This window comes from Phalacrocorax carbo, chromosome 3 (genome assembly GCF_963921805.1).
Source record: "Phalacrocorax carbo chromosome 3, bPhaCar2.1, whole genome shotgun sequence".
NCBI lineage: Eukaryota > Metazoa > Chordata > Aves > Suliformes > Phalacrocoracidae > Phalacrocorax > Phalacrocorax carbo.
The window spans coordinates 40,980,117-40,997,369 of record NC_087515.1 but is presented as its reverse complement, the minus strand read 5'-3'; the positions used below and the strand labels follow the sequence as shown (position 1 = coordinate 40,997,369).

The following is a 17,253-nucleotide window of genomic DNA, read 5'->3' as shown; positions in this document are numbered from 1 at the left end:
CAGCCCTCAGAGGTCTTGTAAAGATCACAAAGAACCATCCCAGTGGTACCCTCCCGGCACCCCAGCCCAGAGGCAGGGTAGCAGGCTGCAGGGAAGGAAGGATGCGCGCAGTTAGCTGCCCAAGGTGCCGTTTGCTCACTATGGGGGCACAAACCCAGCTATTCACCCATCCTTGCCTCGTTTTGCCCCAACTCAAGGCAAAGCACACATAACTGGAAGCATTAGTAACCTTATATCAGCTTGGGGGCATACCTTTCCACTCATAAAACCATGTAAACAGCCAGCTTGCCTTCCAAGCGCTTAAAAACCCAGGCGGGAGTGTTTGGACATGTCAGCGGAAGAAACACAGAGAGCAGAGGGGAGCTGAGCTCTCAGTTTTCGGTGAGTGCAAGCGTGTGATGGAAGGGCATAAACACGATGGGTATCTTTTTGGGCAGCATCCCCCTCACCACAGAGACCTGCTCAAGGTGCTATGGGTGAGGAGTCATTTCAGCTGCAGGAAAGAGTGTTGCCTGTATTTAAAGGGAGGATCCTCCCACCTAGAAACAGATATACACAAGGCTATGGGAGAGCCTTCTTTCACCTTATGTTCCCCCACCTTAAAAAATGCTCTCCACCACCAGTATGTGAATTAGTAAATAAATAAAAAGCATAAATGGTCTAGCGACTCAAAAAAAAAACAAACCCCAAAACATTACACAGACATGCTTAAGCTCAGGTGCTAATTGCTGCTAGTGGCATCAACTAATTCTAAGCATGGACTTAATTCCTGTAAAACCACATCATTTAAGAAACGTTGTCTTTCCGCAGGCAAGGGGAGAACGAGGAAGGAGCTGGTAGGCGAGACCGTGGTGCTGCAACAGGCTCTGGCGTTTAGGGGAGAAGATTCGTGATTTCCCACAGCGTTTTGAAACCCTGACTGCTGTGCAAATACCTTCAGTGTATTTCAGCTATTGCAAAGGAAACTAATCTTGCTCCTAACTACTACCCAAACAGGCAAGCAGTGCTAAACATTTTAATGTATAGCACAGGGAGGGAAGCTGCCTAGTCTTCAGACGCACTTTTAACTAGCAAAAAGAAAGAAGTAATGGGACTATCCAAACAGGACGTACGTACAATGCAATTTAAAAAAATAATCTAAGCATTTTCAGACCTCCTTGGGACTTGGGTGCATGTGCAGAACATGCTCCTGTCCTTGTACAGCAGTGCAGGCCCTTACAAGCAGAGAGACATGTTTCCTATATGCTAGGTCAAAAGACACTATCAGGTTTTACAACACACCTCCCAGTGCCATCAATGCAAGTCTCACAAAAGGCGACAGCAGAGGTGTAACAGCGACCGACTCAACTTTCTTATTAGAAAGAAAGGGGGGGAAGTGGTTGCTCTCAACAGAAGACGCACATATTTGTTCGTAGAGAGATGTACACAGGTAACAAGTCTTAATGTTACTTTTGAAAGGCTACTTAATACACACACAAACAAAAAAACCTATTTAATTGTTTAGGCAGTTCACTAAAGACACTATTTTTGGCTTGCATTTTGCCTGGTTTCTGTAGCACCTTGGACAAGAAGCACTAGCTCCACCACCACGGTAGTCTTCAGGCCATGAAACGCTTTTCTCCTTGCTAGGCACCTCCATCAAAGTCCAAACGTTTTGTGGAGGTGGGCAACTCCGCAATCTAACCTTTGAAAACACCACAGATGGGGAAATCAAGTAATTTTGTTAGAAAGCCCTACAACCCCTCCTCCATGCCTGCCAGTAAGAAATTTCCTTCCTAGCTGGAATAACCATCAGCTATTGGGCTCAGCTGATAGACTCAAGATCTCTCCTCCGATTACAGTACACTTCAGAGTTGAGAACAAAGGGGAGGAAGAAAAAAAAAAAAAACACAAACCCCAAAAACAATCCTTGAAGTATGAGTTGCAAGCAAGAAAGTAAAAGAAAGTTAGTCAAAGAGCCTAAGAACAAGCAGACCAAGTCAAAAATAATAATTTGGGTTAAAAATCACTCACACCTACTGCAACAGGTAGAATTTGCCTGCTGCTGGCAGAAAGGTTTTTAGCAGCCTTGAAAACACACTTTGTAATCCTGCTTTTGATAAAACACAGCTTACTTTTAAAGTGAAACATCTGCTTCTACTACATGAATCAGTGTTTCACTCCAATGGCTACATCAGGTCTATGTTATGGGAGACCACCTTCCCCTGACACTAGGGAGAAAATATTGCCAGTGGAGAAAGCAGGGTTTGGTTTGCACCAGGAGTTGTGGCAATGGCAGAAGTCCTGCTTCCAGACAAGAGTGATGTGTGAAGGGATAGAAATAAAATAAGCAAGAGACCAAAAATGCCCAAGAGTGCAGGGGAAAGGAAATGAGAGAGCAGAAAACAAGAAGCGAAACGGACAAAGCAGGCAGGAAAGCACAGAAACACAGCGGAAGGAGGGAACAGCCCCTTGTCTCCAGCAACACACGGAGAGCTGCTCTAGCCTCGGATGGAGGCAAAGCTGTAACTCCCGTGCTGGACAGCGGGCCAGCAGGCACCGGGGCAAGCCTGCTTACCTGGGTGCCATGGGTACAGGGCAGGGGAGGGAAGAGCCACTGGTGACTTTGCTAGAGGAGTGACAGCGATGAGACAAAGTGAAGACATCCTCCTGGACTTACAGAAGATGCTCTTCCTCTGGCCATGCAACATTTGGTTGACATTGAGCTGGACTAGGAAAAGAGGTGAGGAGCACCACTATGATATTTGTGGGTACCAACACAGATGGTCACGCTGATATGATAAAAACCTTAATAATGACTGCACCAGCGGTTCTGCCCACTGGCAGAATTCTGCGCAGTATTTGGGCATTGCTTTGCTCTTCTTGCTGCAATAGCAGGGCTCACCCCCACACCCCAGCTGTGTTTCTGCAACCCACCACCCTTGATTCACCAAGCGGAGGGGACCAGCAGACAGCTGGCCTCGCCGTGCGAGGAAATGAAGCATGAGAAACTATGTAGGCAAACCCAACCTTTGCTCCAAAAAGCTGATGCAAAGACAAAGGTGAGGATTGGGCACAAAGGGAAGGCATCAAGAAGGTGGCCAGTGCAGCCCAGCTGCATTTCTCCGCAGCTTCAGAGGGTCAGGTTTTCAGTTACTGAGCAAGCATCAGAAAAATAAATGATTAAAAGAAATCTGACAAGGAAAGGGGGTGACTTGGGTAGCGAGAAGGGAAGGAGGGAAAAGAAAACTCACAAAATCTTGGCAGAAAACCAAGAGAGTGGAAAAAAAAAAAAAAAAAGGAGTATTAGAAACCATCAGCTAAGTTGACCCATGTCCAAAGTGGGAAGAAAGGGTAAGTGCAAGCAAGGTGGTGGGAGATGCTGCTCCACTCTGCTTGCTAGCAGGCTTGGAGAAGACCTCTCTTACCAGTGCCGGGATCTATGTGGCAACAGCTTCTCACTTCTGTAGTCCACAGAAATGGGGACTGGTGTGACTCGCATCTGCTGTCAGTCAGCTCTGCAGCCTATTTGTACCTTTTTCAGTCAACTGACCTTTCTTATCATATTTCTTTTTAAATTTCTGCATTGCTTCAGAAGTTCAAGACCTCCAAAAAATCAAATGCTATGCTTAGCAAACAGAGTATATAAAAAACACAGTCTCCAGAGCTGTACTTTTAGTTTTACTGATCTCTGTGCCCTCTTCTTTCCTGCACATCTTTTGCAAGGATTACAGTTAAAAAGCAGGGGGAAGGAAAAATGAAACACATTTTTCAATGAATTTGTTGATGGGAGCAGTGCCTACAGCCAAAGCTGGTCCTAGCAGTGGAGAAAGAAAGAGCTGCACCTCAAGATGCCACAAGATCTCAACTTCTGCAGAAACAGGGCACTGTCATTCAACGGGCCAGATCAATGTGCAACCCTGCTTCTGTCAGGATGCTGCTGACCCTTTTGGTACTCAAACTTTCAAAGTATGTCTCTCCCAGGTTTAATACCTCTGGAAGATCACTTATTCTTATACCGCTGGAGAGAAGGACACTGAGTTTACCCATTCCTCAAGCATGCCAGAATTTGTAAGAGAGCAAAAGGAGGGATTGAAACCAATAGTTAAGTTGTCTCTTGGTCCTCAGCTCCCATTTTCCAGCCTGGTCCAGAAGAAGGACAATTACCATCATCTCCCTGTGGTTCAGTGACCAACAGGAAACAATTTTGTGGTTTAAATCCAGCTACCAGTGAACTAAGCCCACGTTAAGAGCAAGCCTCACCGCACAACGTACTTTTGTTTGCAGCCTCAGGATTTAATTAAACAGGCAGATAAAGCCTACCTTTTAACCCACGCTCGAGGGTGCGCCCCAGCGAGATAAGAAACAGGCTGCAAAAACAGGTCGAAGATGATCCCACTGCTGGGGTGGCATCTGCGCCATGCTTGAACACCATCCCACCACCACCGTCCCACCATGCTTCTTGCTGAGGAGAGCCTTGCCAAAAAACCTCACTTTCTGGCTCAAAGGCGGGTTGTTGAGGTTTCTCCTCTTCAGTACAGGATCAGGGTTATCTGAGGGCAGCTGCGGCCATAGCGTGGACTAACGTGCTGAGAAATTCAAATCCTGCTTGTGGCAACTCTCTTCCCATACGTGCCCTTTCCAGCTGTCTGACCAAACACCCCTTCCATTTGTCTTCCACCTACAGTTCCTTTCCAAGTTATTTCCAAGACAGAAGTAAGAAAGGGTAAATCCCTTTTTTCATCCTTCATCCGATGGAGCTTTTATTCCCTTATAAACAGCAACTTCTCCCAGTAACCAAACAAAGCAGCCACTTACATGTCATATTTTAAACAGGCATGTTTTCAGGCCAAGAAATAAACAGTTATATTTTGGCAATCCTTCATTTCCTGTCCTATTTGCAAGCAATAATGTCATGACACACAGCGTGTCCCATGCCTTCCTCCCTGGCTTAAGCTTGCAGCAAAAAAAGGTTAGCTGAATGAGCCGCTTATGACAGCTACAGAAAAATAATCAGTATTGGGCAAAAGTGTGGTGAAAATGAAAGGGGAAAAAAAAGAAATAAATCATTTTTTCAGTGTAAAGTGTGAACTGCAATATTGGTAGACTCTGTATTCAGAGCAAGCGTTGCTGGTCCCTGCTCAGCTATGGAGAGAAGTGGGATTTTGGGACCAGCGAAAGGACAAATGAGCATGAGTCAAGTTTCATTTTCTTTCCCTGGAATGGGAAAAATGCATCACCCCAAGGCGTTAGTGTGATCTCTCTCCACATTCTGCTGCCCCATATGACGCTGCAGCAACCCGCTACTCTGCCTAAGACATATCCCACTTAACCCAGCTTGTTAAAAACCTCCAGGGGACCAGTCCCACTTGCAAACACTTGGCACACGCGCTCCGGGCTCACTGGAATAAATCAAGCGTGCGTTTGCCGAGCGGCAGGGACACCCCAGGGACGCAGCCGCTGCCTGGCTCGGGCAGGGCTTCGCAGCTCCATCACAAGCAGCGAAAGGCTGTGGACCAACACTTCCTCGTTCTCTGACCTTTTCCATTTAATTACTTCCTGTGACTTTCTTGGAACCATGCATCGGAACAAGCAGGCGGCAGCCTCCGGGTGTAACTGAATCATTTTAAGGGTTCGGCTCCATCCTCCTACTTACAAGCGGAAAGACGCCAGCAGCCCACCCGGGAGCTGCCAGCTGTGGACAGGGTCACCGCTCACAGTGGGCAGCTGCCCCTCTCCTGGGTACAGGCAGCACAGCCCAAAACTCTCCCAGTACTTATGCTCAGCACAACAAGTTTCGTGCCTCTTGATTTATTACCAGGCATCCCTGTTTTGCACCCCCTGCAATGTGCAAAGGAGAAGCACGGCAGCGATGTGGGGGGGGGGGGAAGGAGAGAAGCAGCACTAAAGGCTGAGATGCAGAAAGAGGTGCTCGCTTTGCAATGACAAATCGACCTCTAAGTATCGATCTGAAATGGTGCAGTCATGAAGGGACCAATGAGTTGCCAGCATCCTAAGCCCTATTTTTTCACCTCCTTGGTTTTATAAATTGTTTCAAAACTCAAAACCTTATCAAGCTGTCCTCAAGGAATTAAAAGAAAAAAGCTGAAAATGGGGAGGGGGAAACCCTCACAGTTTACTTGAAGAGGGTTATTTAAAAATACATCCTGACAGTGGTCCTTTTTTTTTTTTTTTTGTAATCTGGCTGTTAACATTTGCTCACAGTGCACTCAGTGAAATGAGAATAGCTATGCAAATTAAAACCAGATATCTAGGGCAAATAGCACGCTATACTACCATTGTTCTGACAGCTTGAGAAAACTTTATCAGGAGAGCCTGTCCTGATTTCTTTTAGCACCATATATATTGAAAAAAAAAAAAATAAAATCACTTCACCCACCACCAAAATGAAAAACAATCCATGAGTCACCAGCTTCAGCGACGCTATCAATCAATGCAAGGCTGGAAGCGAAGAGCTTACGAAGAAAACCATGGCTTACCTAAAACACCTAACTGTGCCCTGCAAGGCAAAGGCCAGGATCATACTGCAACAAGCCCAACTGCAGCCTCCAAAACAGCTGCGTGGGACATGCACCAGGCTAAGGACCATGGTGCATCATTTACCCTGAAAGCCAACACGTCCAGCCACCAAGAAAACCGCTAATGCTGGCCTGGGAAACGGGTTGGGTACCAGCTCCCCATGGACACCATTGCTCCCCATCTTCCATGGATCAAAGCACAATGCCTGGTGACCCCAAGAGAGTGACCCAACAGCCTCGCTCCCCAGCCCAGGTAGGACGCACATGAAACCCATTAGCTGAAGCCTCCCTCAGCATGACAGCACGGCAGCAGCACGTGGAGGAAGAATTTATTCCAAAACAAACTGCAGCCTACAATTAAGAAAAAAAAAAAAACCAAAGAAAAACACAAAACATCAGAGCTGAGCACTCGCTGTTTTACACCAACACTCACCTCCGCACCAAGCCCTGCAGGAAAACGTGTTCGGAGCAACGTCTTCCTGCAAGATGAAGGCTGGTGAACACCAGCTTTCATCTGCTGAATTGCGTTAGGTTTGCCCTTGTCCTTTCAAGCCCAGGGATAGGGACCCACCTCTCTTCCTCTTATCCAGTTTGAAAAATGAAACACAAAAAAAAACCCAAACAAGAAACGGCAGGTTTTTATTGGAAACGAGTTGGCCACATTTTTCCAGCCTGCCAGGTCATGGCAGTCTGTGAGGAAGAAACTCAACTTTTTTTTTTTTTTTTTTTTTTTGCGGGGGGGGGGGGAAGAACCATACCAACTTCAAAATAACCACAATTTCAGAAGCTACATATAACACGTATTTATAGTCACTTCATTAAGAAGTGCAAGAATAACAATTCCTCTCTTCCTCTCAACACACGTTGCAGGCAGAAGCCATTTCCTTCACTGCTCACGTTTCTCCAGTAAATTGACTTAAAATAAGTTCAAAGCTACGATGGTACAAGCGCAGCACACGCCGCCGACTATGCTTTTTTTCGGACTCCAAACACTGAGCCGAAAAGTTGCACAATTTTGACGCCGCTTTATAAGCCCTGAGAGAAGTCATTTTAAAGCGCTGTACATCCTATGGCGCTTGGCACAGAACCAGTCCTGCACGCAAGTGAGTCATTTTTCTCGACTGTCAAACCCCAGAAAGAGATAGCCAGGAACAACGTTTGGGCCAGCACGGCTTGTAAAAGCCTTTCCTGCAATTCCTCTGTAATATCTTTTATTTTAGGGGTGAAACACTTAAAAATGAGAAAAGAGCACCGTCAGGCATTTTGAATGCCTTGGCGTGGCCTCTCGGCGCTGGGTGTATGTGTGTGTGTGTGTGCGCGCGCGCTATTTGCGGGGAGGTTGCGGGGTGCTCCCGAACGGGGGTGCCGTTGCGGGGAGTGGGCGAGGCGGCGACCCGCAGCCCCGGGGCGGGCGGGGGGCAGTGAATGGAGAGGCCGCCGGTGACCGGGTTTATGAATGCGGCGTCATGTGACGGCGGCGGCGGCCGCCCTCCTATTCACAAAACGACGGCGGCGGCCGGGGCGGGGATCTGCGACGTTCCCGTGTCGTCCCCCCCCGCCTCCCGATTCTCCCCACCCCCCCAACCCCGGGGCTGCGGGGCGGGGGAAGGGGAGCGCACCGCCCCCGCCCCCCCCCCTCCGCTTCCGCCGCAGGCCGGCCCCGCCGGGCGCCCTGACCCCCCCGCCCGGGGCGGGGAGAGGTGGCCGCGAGGGGTGTCCGGGGGTGCACACACACACACCCGCACACCGGCGTCCCCGCGCCTCCCGGGGGTTTTTATGAATGAAAAGGCGGTATGCAAATGAGCGCGGCCCGGGGGGGAGCGCGAAATGGCGGATGCGCGGGCGGCCAGCGCGCACACGTACGCGCGTGTCCGTGTCCCTCTGTCCACCCGCGGTCTGTCTGCGTGTGTGTATATGCGTAGAGGGGGTGTGAAGGATCCGCACCGGCTCCCGCCGAGGCAACAAAGGGTGCCCCCCCGCCCCCCGCCCCAGCCTGCCGGCCGCCCCCGGCCCCGCTCACTCGTCAGGGTAGGCTTCCTCGGTCATCTTCTCCCCGTCTAGGCTCATCCCTCGCCGCGGGCGGCCGGGCTGCGCCTCCGCATCTTCCTGCGCTTCACATGGCGGGGGAGGCCGCGCCGCGGCGGGCCGGGGCTGGCGGCCGCGCCGGGCCCGACGGCGCGGGAGCGCGGGCGGCGACGGGGGGGGGGGGACTGGAGGGAAGAGGGGGGGCTATGGCCGCGCTCGTCGCCGGGCAGCGGCGACGGCCGGAGGCGGAGGAGGAGAGGCGGCGGTCAGCGCGCCGCGGGGGCGCGGCGGGGCGCGGCGGCGGCGGCGGCGGCGCGGGGTCCGGGCCCGGGGGAGCGGCGCAGCGCCTGGGGGCAGGCGGCGGCGCCGGGCCAGCCCCATGGCCGCGCTCACGCCATGGCGGGGCGCCGCGGGCGGCGGCGGCGGAGCAGGGAGGGAGGGAGGGAGGGAGGGAGGGAAGGGGGAGCCCCGGCAGGAAGCGGCGGCGCTGCCGAGCGGCCGCGGCCGCCGGGAGCGGGCTGGGCAGCGCCGGACCCGGGCGGGCGGGCGGGAGGGAGCGGCGGCGGCGGCGGCGAGGAAGGAGGAGACGGGGCTGGCAGTGGCGCCTCCCCCCCGGCGGCGCGGCCCGCCCCGGCCCGGCCCACCGAGCCCCCGCGGCGCAGCGCAGCGCAGAGCTGAGCCCGGGGTGCGGCCGCCGCCGCGATCGCCTCCGCCCGCCCCGGCCCGGCCCCCGCCGCCGCCCGGCTGCGCTCGGCTCGGTGCGGTTCACCTCAGCTGGTCCCGGCTGGGTTCAGCCTCACCCAGCCCCGCTCGGTCCTGTGCAGCCTGACCTAGTAAGGCCCGCTCAGCCCGATCTAGCTCATCTCAGTCCTTCCAGGCCTAGCTCGCCCCAGCCTGACCTTGCCCAGCTCGGCTGGGTTCAGCCCAACCCAACTTAGCCCGGCTTGGTTGGGTTCAGCCCAAACCAGCCTGGCTCGGCGCAGCTCCTTGGCATGGCTGACAGGGCCCGTAGGAAGGATTTACGTTCCTGTAGGCGATGGGTGCAGTGCCGTATGTGCAGCGAGGGGTTAAATAGCCTGTTGGTAGAAGGAATGCTCAGGGAGGCAGTGTTGCCCCCACGGAGCTGTGTCCTGAGGTGATGGAGCTCCTCTTGCACATATAGCCGGGTTTCTCACCTCCCTTCGTTCTTCCCACCACATCTCACCCTCTACAAGAGCTCAGGTCAACCCCTGTGGCCGTGCTCAGCTATGGGGTGGGCGCAGGCATGCTGGTAGCATCGCGCAGCTTTTTTTGTAGGCCAGTTTAAATGGTTTTTGCTGCAATGAACAGCGCTGTAACCATAAACAGTCTGCTAACTTGTGGTGTGTCCAGAGCTACACCATAATTACTTCTCTTGCCCTGGAAACTTGCACAGTCCACAGAGGAGGGGGTGACAGGAGCTGACTCTCAAAAAGAAAGTTTGGCCCATGAAGTCAAATAGCTAGCAGAGAGTTTTGGTTTTGCTTTCTCCATGAGGTCCTCTGTGACCGGGCAATCTTGGGAGAAGAAATTTGTCTGTCCCACCCAAGCGCACCACCTTGCCTTTCCAGCCTCCACAGGCTCCTCAGCTGCAGCATCTCTTTCCCGTTGCAGGCAGGGAGAATGTCCCATCTCTGCTCTCACCATATATGGGTATTCAGACCCTGTACAGCTGCAATTCCTAAGGAAGCCACTTACAGATTTATCTTTCAAGTCTAATTTATGGGATTTAGTCTTGAAAGGGCATTCAGATTTTGGGGTAGAAATTGTGTTTCTTTCTGTTGGGTTTCAGTTTCTAAGTGCTGTAAATTTTCTTTTCAGGAACAGAAGTGGAAACTTGCAGAGAAATCTGTGGACTGCTAGTAATGCGATGGAGGCAAGAGCCGATGAAAGCTTTGAGGTCTTCTTTATGAGGGGTTTCCCCCAGGGAGAAGCAGCATGCCCTTTGGAGATGCTACCAGAATTTGCACCTTTGGTGGCATTACAATATTCTAGTAACACACTTGTCATTGCTAGACGTTCAGCTGTAACGCCAGATAGCATGTGAGAGCGTGTGCCCACTTCCCTCCCCTTGGCAACCTCTGGTGTGTTTATTCGGATGTCGACGCCTCTGCTCTCCCCATCCCCTTCCCACCCATTCATTCCTCTGCAAAGCACAGTTTGACACCCCCTCGGCTGTGCTAACGCATCCCCCCGTTGGGGAGTTACACTGCTGGATCTGCTAAATGGTCCCAGCTAATAATACCCACCCAATACCTCTTTATTTTTGAAAGTTATTCAAGGATCCAGCTTGCAGAATGGCATGATATACATCTTGGCAAAGCTGAGCTGGCAGCTACAGGAAGCATCAGGGCAGGAGTAAGTAGTTGGGGGCAAGGAAATGGCAGGAACGTCTTCAGCTGCTGTACCATAAAAGACCAGATGTAATGATTTGACACACTTCCACCCACCCTACGTCTTTTTTTCCCCCCCTAAACAATGCTGAGATTGCACAGATGTCTAACATCCTTAAAATCTTCCATGCCAAAAATCTCTGTGGTCAGCAGGAGCATCGATGCGCATCAAGCGGGGAACGTGGCATTTAGCAGTTGGCTACTACAGAACCAGAATAAGGGGAGAGCTACGGCCACATGAAAAACCCAGGGTGCAATCATGTAATTAAAAGGCCATTATAATGCATATACCGCTGTGGAGGACTGGGTATTAATTACTGCCTGATTAATGCTTGAGAACTTGACCGTGTGATCTGGATGTATTTTTGTGTACTTGTGTGTATGTGTATTTGCCCCAATGGCTAGAAGCAAATGTGTATGAGTCTTAGAAGCTGAAGTTTTACTTGATCTAGTTTCTTGAGTCATTTCCTGTGGATTTGCAAGATCTCACATTTGATCTCTGCTTTCACTGTCCTACTAATTTGGAAGCTGCTAAGCTATTTATTCTCCAAATGATTTCTCTCACTGCACAGCCCTCTTACTACTGTGTATGTGCCTTTTGTACCGATAAATATTGAATTCTGTTTTTCTAATATTCAGGTTACCGTGTCGGTTCTTGTGAGTAGCACTTTCAAGATGACTGACTTTTCTGAATGAAAAGGCTCTCAGAGGTGTGGTTTCTGTTTGTGCATTGTACTGTTTGTATACAGAGCTTCTGCTTACACACAGAATAGCGCTTCCCTCTGATGCAATCGTTACGGTACCTAGAATTAATTAGCCATTGGTGGCAGAGTTTCAAGACAGCAGCTCCTGCATACTAACAATTTGCATGCCATGACTATTCTGCTTTTCATATTAAAAAGGAATATTTATTTTGCAGCATAATATTTTAGTTGTCACAGACGATGTGGTACATGGATCTTGTTTCTGCTTGGACTGAAAATGGACGTCCCCAAAGTGCTGTTACACCTTTAGCTGGCACTTTTTGGGGGTGAGAAGTGCTGGAATTTGAAGCAGCAGAATTTAAGATGGCATTTACTGTAGCCTTGCAACGTCGTCTGCTCCCTTCACCCACTCTTGCTTTTAAAACCTATACCTTTGAGCAGAAATCTTCCACGCTGTTGATTTAGGAACCTAAATATGAATGTTGGTACCTTGTTGACTGTGCTGGTTTCAATGACTTTTCCACTGACTCACACGGTGACTTTGAATGAGTGAGGAGTAGAAGTCAGCAGTCCTGAATCACACCATCCTCCAGACAATCACCCCCCTCCCCGATAATTCTTTCGAGCAGCAATCATATTTTAAAAGCAATGATTACATCCGTGTTTTCCCCCATCATCATCGCTCAGAATTTAAGAGCTATAGAAACAATCTGCAACATTTGCAGTCAGCTTGAAAGCTTTCAGAGTTGACACATTTTGGGAGGTCACAGAGTTTGGAAATACAAAGCTTTTTTCCATCAGGAGTGGGATTTCAGCATGTGGTTTGGAGAATTGTCGGGAGGATTTCGGGCACCTGCCAGGGCAATAGGAGGTGGGGGGCACCCCGCAGTCTTCCCAGGATGTCCTTTTGAAGGGCGGTAAGACCAGAGCAGGAAAGCAGAAAGGGACCCTTGCTGCCAGATGGGCTGCTTTGCTCAAGGTCTGACTATCCCAGTGTTTTCTCCATTTCTTGGCTTTTTTAATCATGTGTTAAGACAGAAAATGGCAACAAAGCTTATGCAATCTCTTCACTACTGTATGTGTGCGTCTCTGTACAACTTTGAGATGCTGGGACTGGTGACGGGGGAAGAAGGGGAGGGGAAGAAGGAGCAGCAAAGGAGGGTAGGGATCTCCAGAATAACCCAGTGCTCACCAGTTCAAATAAACTAAATGGCTGGTTAGAGGAGCAGCTCAGTGGTTTCAGCTGAAAGCAGAGGTAGAGCAGGAGCTCAGCCCTTTCTGAACACCACAGAGTCTACCTGGGCAACTGCAATGTCTTGACAGCGGGAGGGCGTTGACCAGCGCTTGCAGTCAGCCATGAGTCACATGTATGGGACAAACCTGGTTTCATTTGTAGCTGTATTCACAAAACCATGCCCTCTCCTTCAGCCTCTCCCAAAATAAAAGCCAGGTTTATTGAAATGAAGGGATTGTGAGGAAAAGAGGGCTTTTCAAAACCCTTTCTCTCCTACTGGGTGCCCTGATGTCCTCTTAATATTCAGCAGTAAGTGATTTATAGCCCTCCTGACACGATGGTTTGGTGTTTCCTTTGTGTGCATAACTTCCTTTTGATTTAAAGGGATGATAACAAACCCAAATTGTAATCTCACAAGCACATGATGCATTGTCTTTGTGGTGCAGATAGCTGGAATATGCTCTGATCTGAGTTCAGCCCTTCAGCCTTTCCTCCACCCCCCAAATTTCACCCTGGTGTCAGAGTGGCATTAGCAGGTTTAGTGAGGCAGCAATGCCAGCGGGGCCAATTCCGTCAGCTGTAGTGATGCAGGATGATGTTTTTTGGGAGTCTTACTAAGAGTTGAGTCCCCGGCATGGGCTCAGCAAGATATCTGTGCACAGCTGCTTCTTGAACTTCTTGTATACTTTTTTTTTGCTGAATGTTTGGAAGGAAAAACTGCTACAAAACCTTCACTGTCACAGTTGGTTCCCCACCAGTGCTTTGCTTCTGGATGTTCCTGGCTCAGAGCGTGCCCCGGCCCATCGGATCGAAAAATAAGTGTGCATGAACTCTGCCACTGTCATGGGTACACTGGCAACGTCGGGATTAGTCCTAAAGCTGGGCTACTTTTGGCATGAGGGAAGGGCTGCTTTCCTCTCAAGATGCCTTTCCACCCTTGAGAGGTTTCTGCATTTTTGATACAGCTGTTTCCAGGGCCTCATGGGAGCTGAATAATCAGATGCCAAACAATCCGTTTTTACTTCAGGGAGCACAAAAGTAGATGGACCTGGGAAAAACACTGGAGCTGTGCACAACTTTTCCTCCCCTCCTTAGGGGTATTTGAATTAGGCTTGAACCCTTAGGTGTACTTCAAGAAAGTTGCCTTCCAATACCCAAACTTCCCTTGATAACCAGTGTTCCTCCCTTTCTTGCGCAGCTAATGGGAGACCATCCGTCCGAACACCTGTATCTCCTTTATTGCAAAGCTCTTTGGTCGGCCTCAGCAGGTGACAGGATGAACTGTTGACTACTTACTTTGGCAAAACCAGTTTTCGTGGCTTGACCTGTTTTTCTCACCTAGAATGTTGCTGTGAGTAGAGGATCCTAGTTCAGTGTCTGAGCAGTTATAATGTGGGTTTACCCAGTCCAGGCCCAGCCGTGGCAGAAATCCCCCCACAGGTATAGATCAGGAAAGGCTTCTGAAATTAAATTAATCTTTTGAAATATGGAAGTGGGGACATGACTGGGTCACACGTTTAGTGGCATATGGTACGCAGGGGAAACGAGTGGAACAAGTGTTGTGTGTGTCCTGCCTGTATCCTCCTTAACTGAGCCCTTGGCTTCAGGGATGCTCTGACACTGACCCATGCAGTCCTTTACAGGTGCTCGGCGATAAGTAATTTCAAAGGGTAGCAGTCCACCCTCTTCTCCAGGCAGATATTTTCTCTTGTGTCAACATCCTCATAACAACTCCAGCTTGGCAAATATAGCACATGGCTTATGAGTGTCCTGGAAGGACTCAGAGGTGGAGAGTTGGAACTAAAGAAAGTTCCTGGTTAACCCAATGCACCACTGGATGGCTTTGCCGGAAATAAGTCTCAGCACATGATGAAGAAGCTGGGAGAGTTTAATGCTCCTGCAGAGAGCACTACCTTAGACAGCCGTCCTCCAAGACACTTGCATTGCTGTTCCTAAGGATTCCCATGGAAAATAATCATACACTCTTTTATGTCCTTGTAATCACAAACATATTATGCTTCCCTGCCCACTTCTAAGGAGAAAAGTAATTAGTCACCCCACACAAATCTTTTGGGACTGTACATACACTCCAGTATGTATTCCAGCTCTGTCTACAAGGGAATGAAGATGGACAGCTCTGTTCTGTGCATGCTTATTAACAGACGCTGCCATTTGCAGAAACTGGGTGCAAGGCCTTTCACGTGCTTACTGCCAGCTGCATCTCCAGCAGTGTCTGCTCCCAGGGTTAATGAAGTCCAGAAATGCAAGGCAACGTTATGAGAGCTTGACACCTGCAAAGCCAAAAGCACAGACTTGCCTCCCCAGAGCTTGCAGCCTGCTCACAAAATTCCCTTGTTTTAGATAGGAGCCTCTCCAGTCTCTTAGCAAAAAAAAAAGGCTGGTTATTGCTGGGTGCATGTTGTGACCTTAAAAGCTGAGAGTAAAAACAATCTAAGATATGGGGTGTACTGAAGTGGCAGCTGAAAGGCTTTTTTGTTCAATTTTCAGTTAATACAATCGTGCTAAAATTGCAGGCAGGGAGGAGTGGGGGTTAATTTAAGGTTTATTGTGACAAAGAAGAATTATTTAGAAAGTGCTAGAAAACAGCAAATGGAAGACACTCTGGAAAATAAGCTTTGTTTCTATAGTCATGAGTACCTGACTTATGTTGCAGGGACTGTGAAGGATTCGTGGCAGGTAAACATTTGCCTTTGATTCTGGTTTTCTCTTCAAGTCTATAAACCCCAGCATTTACACTTAAATGGCTGTGCTGAAAGCTGTGTTTAGGAAAAGATTTCTATCCACTCCTGCACATACTTTTAACACATAATAATTGTTTAACTGCAGTTTTCCAAAGTATGGCTGGAGGGGTGGTTTGTATGGGAGGAATTTCATGGCACTGATGATAACTGCCTGATAAGGCCCCACTGAAGAGACTTTATAAATAGCCATAATGTACCTTCAGTGGCTTATGGCAAGTTCCTGCCTCCTGATTTCACACATCGGAGAGGTCCCATTGACAACATGGGGAGCACACATGTATGCTAGGACCATGTGCAGCTTCAGTGTCACACGTGTTCAATGTGGGCATGAATCTCTGCAAAATTACAGGCCATGCTTCAGAAGTGTTTTCAATTGCCCTAAATTTCTGGGGGAACAAAGAACAAGATCCTCAACAGTATCCAGACACCTAGCTGCTTCTACATCTCCAACTCAGCAGCACTGTCTGGCATTTCTTTTTTTTTTTTTTTTTAAACGGGGAGCTAGAAAGCTTATGAAGACAACGTTTTAGTGACTGAGGATATTATTCTTAATGCCATCGTTTTTATCTTCATCAGACCTATCACAGAGTCTGGGCTTTTCCTTTATTTTTTTTCTTTCCTCCCACCACGTCTGTTCCTCTCATACAATGTAGTCCAAAACTCATCGAGGAGTGACCGAAGTACCTTAAACTGCATGGCCCGTATGCATTACCTTGCATATAACTGCTGCTCCTCATACCAAAGCCATTGCCACACTACCAGTATTTAATTTATTACTGTATAAAATTCTCTGGATAACTGTGACATTGAAAAGCTGCTTATAAATCGGTTCCTGCTCAGCTCTAAAGAGATTTGGCTCCTCTCTTCAACGTTTCTGAGTCTAAGGAAGTAAAAAACGTGAAAGCTCTCCTATAAGACTTGATCAAAAGCCTGGGAGATGGCAGGCCAAATTTTGGCCCTTCTTCTCTCATGGGGTTGCAGGCAAACTGGGATAAGTCTTTGTCTTCTTGAAAGAAAGATGGATAGCTGTCTTGCTTTAAGATCCTGGGAAGGTACAAAGCAACAGTGATTTTCACCTTGCTGTAACAAGTCAAGGTCAATTCTGTCCCCTCTGCAGATGGACTTTACCTCTGCTAACAACAAGATGAGCAAGACACACTTTGAGAAAGGGCACCAGAGCCTGCTGCCTTCTGCTTCCTGAAGAATACTAACAGTGGAAAGGACTTAGAGCCACTACTAATGCAGCTATCACCAAAATCATGGCCAGAGCTTTACTTGATCATAAAATCTGCTATACCAGAAAGTCATGGAAGCTGTGTGGTAACTTACTTTGCTGCACACAATTACCCCAAAGGGGGCTTTGACAGTGACACTTCATTACACAGAATTTTCTCATATTCATTTTCCAAGTATCAGGGGGAGATAATCACAATGGTACACGAGATCTTGAAAAAAAGATAATCACCAGGGTAATAAATGTTGTATTGCAACTTTCAATATAGTTAGTGCATCTGTGTAATCATATATGTGTCTTATATACTAATTTTCATTAGTATCCTTCACAGTCGTTTGTAGGGCAGAAAAGAGTGTTGGTCTTTC

The 17,253-nt window shown here is 48.9% G+C and overlaps 1 protein-coding gene and 1 long non-coding RNA gene across 2 annotated transcripts in view; one reads left to right on the top strand and one right to left on the bottom strand.

Moving 5' to 3' along the window:
* SPRED2 (sprouty related EVH1 domain containing 2) overlaps positions 1-9,105 on the bottom strand; it is a 66,473-nt gene extending 57,368 nt beyond the window's left edge. The window contains exon 1 of the mRNA XM_064446653.1: positions 8,539-9,105. Within this exon, the coding sequence (XP_064302723.1) occupies positions 8,539-8,585 (47 nt within the window). The 5' untranslated portion in view covers positions 8,586-9,105. The remainder of the gene's footprint in view (positions 1-8,538) is intronic.
* Positions 8,131-12,745, top strand: LOC135312527 (uncharacterized). Its single transcript, XR_010372099.1, has 3 exons — positions 8,131-8,546; positions 10,383-11,664; positions 11,874-12,745. It is a non-coding gene; the product is annotated as an uncharacterized LOC135312527 (long non-coding RNA).
* Positions 12,746-17,253: the final 4,508 nt, after the last annotated feature.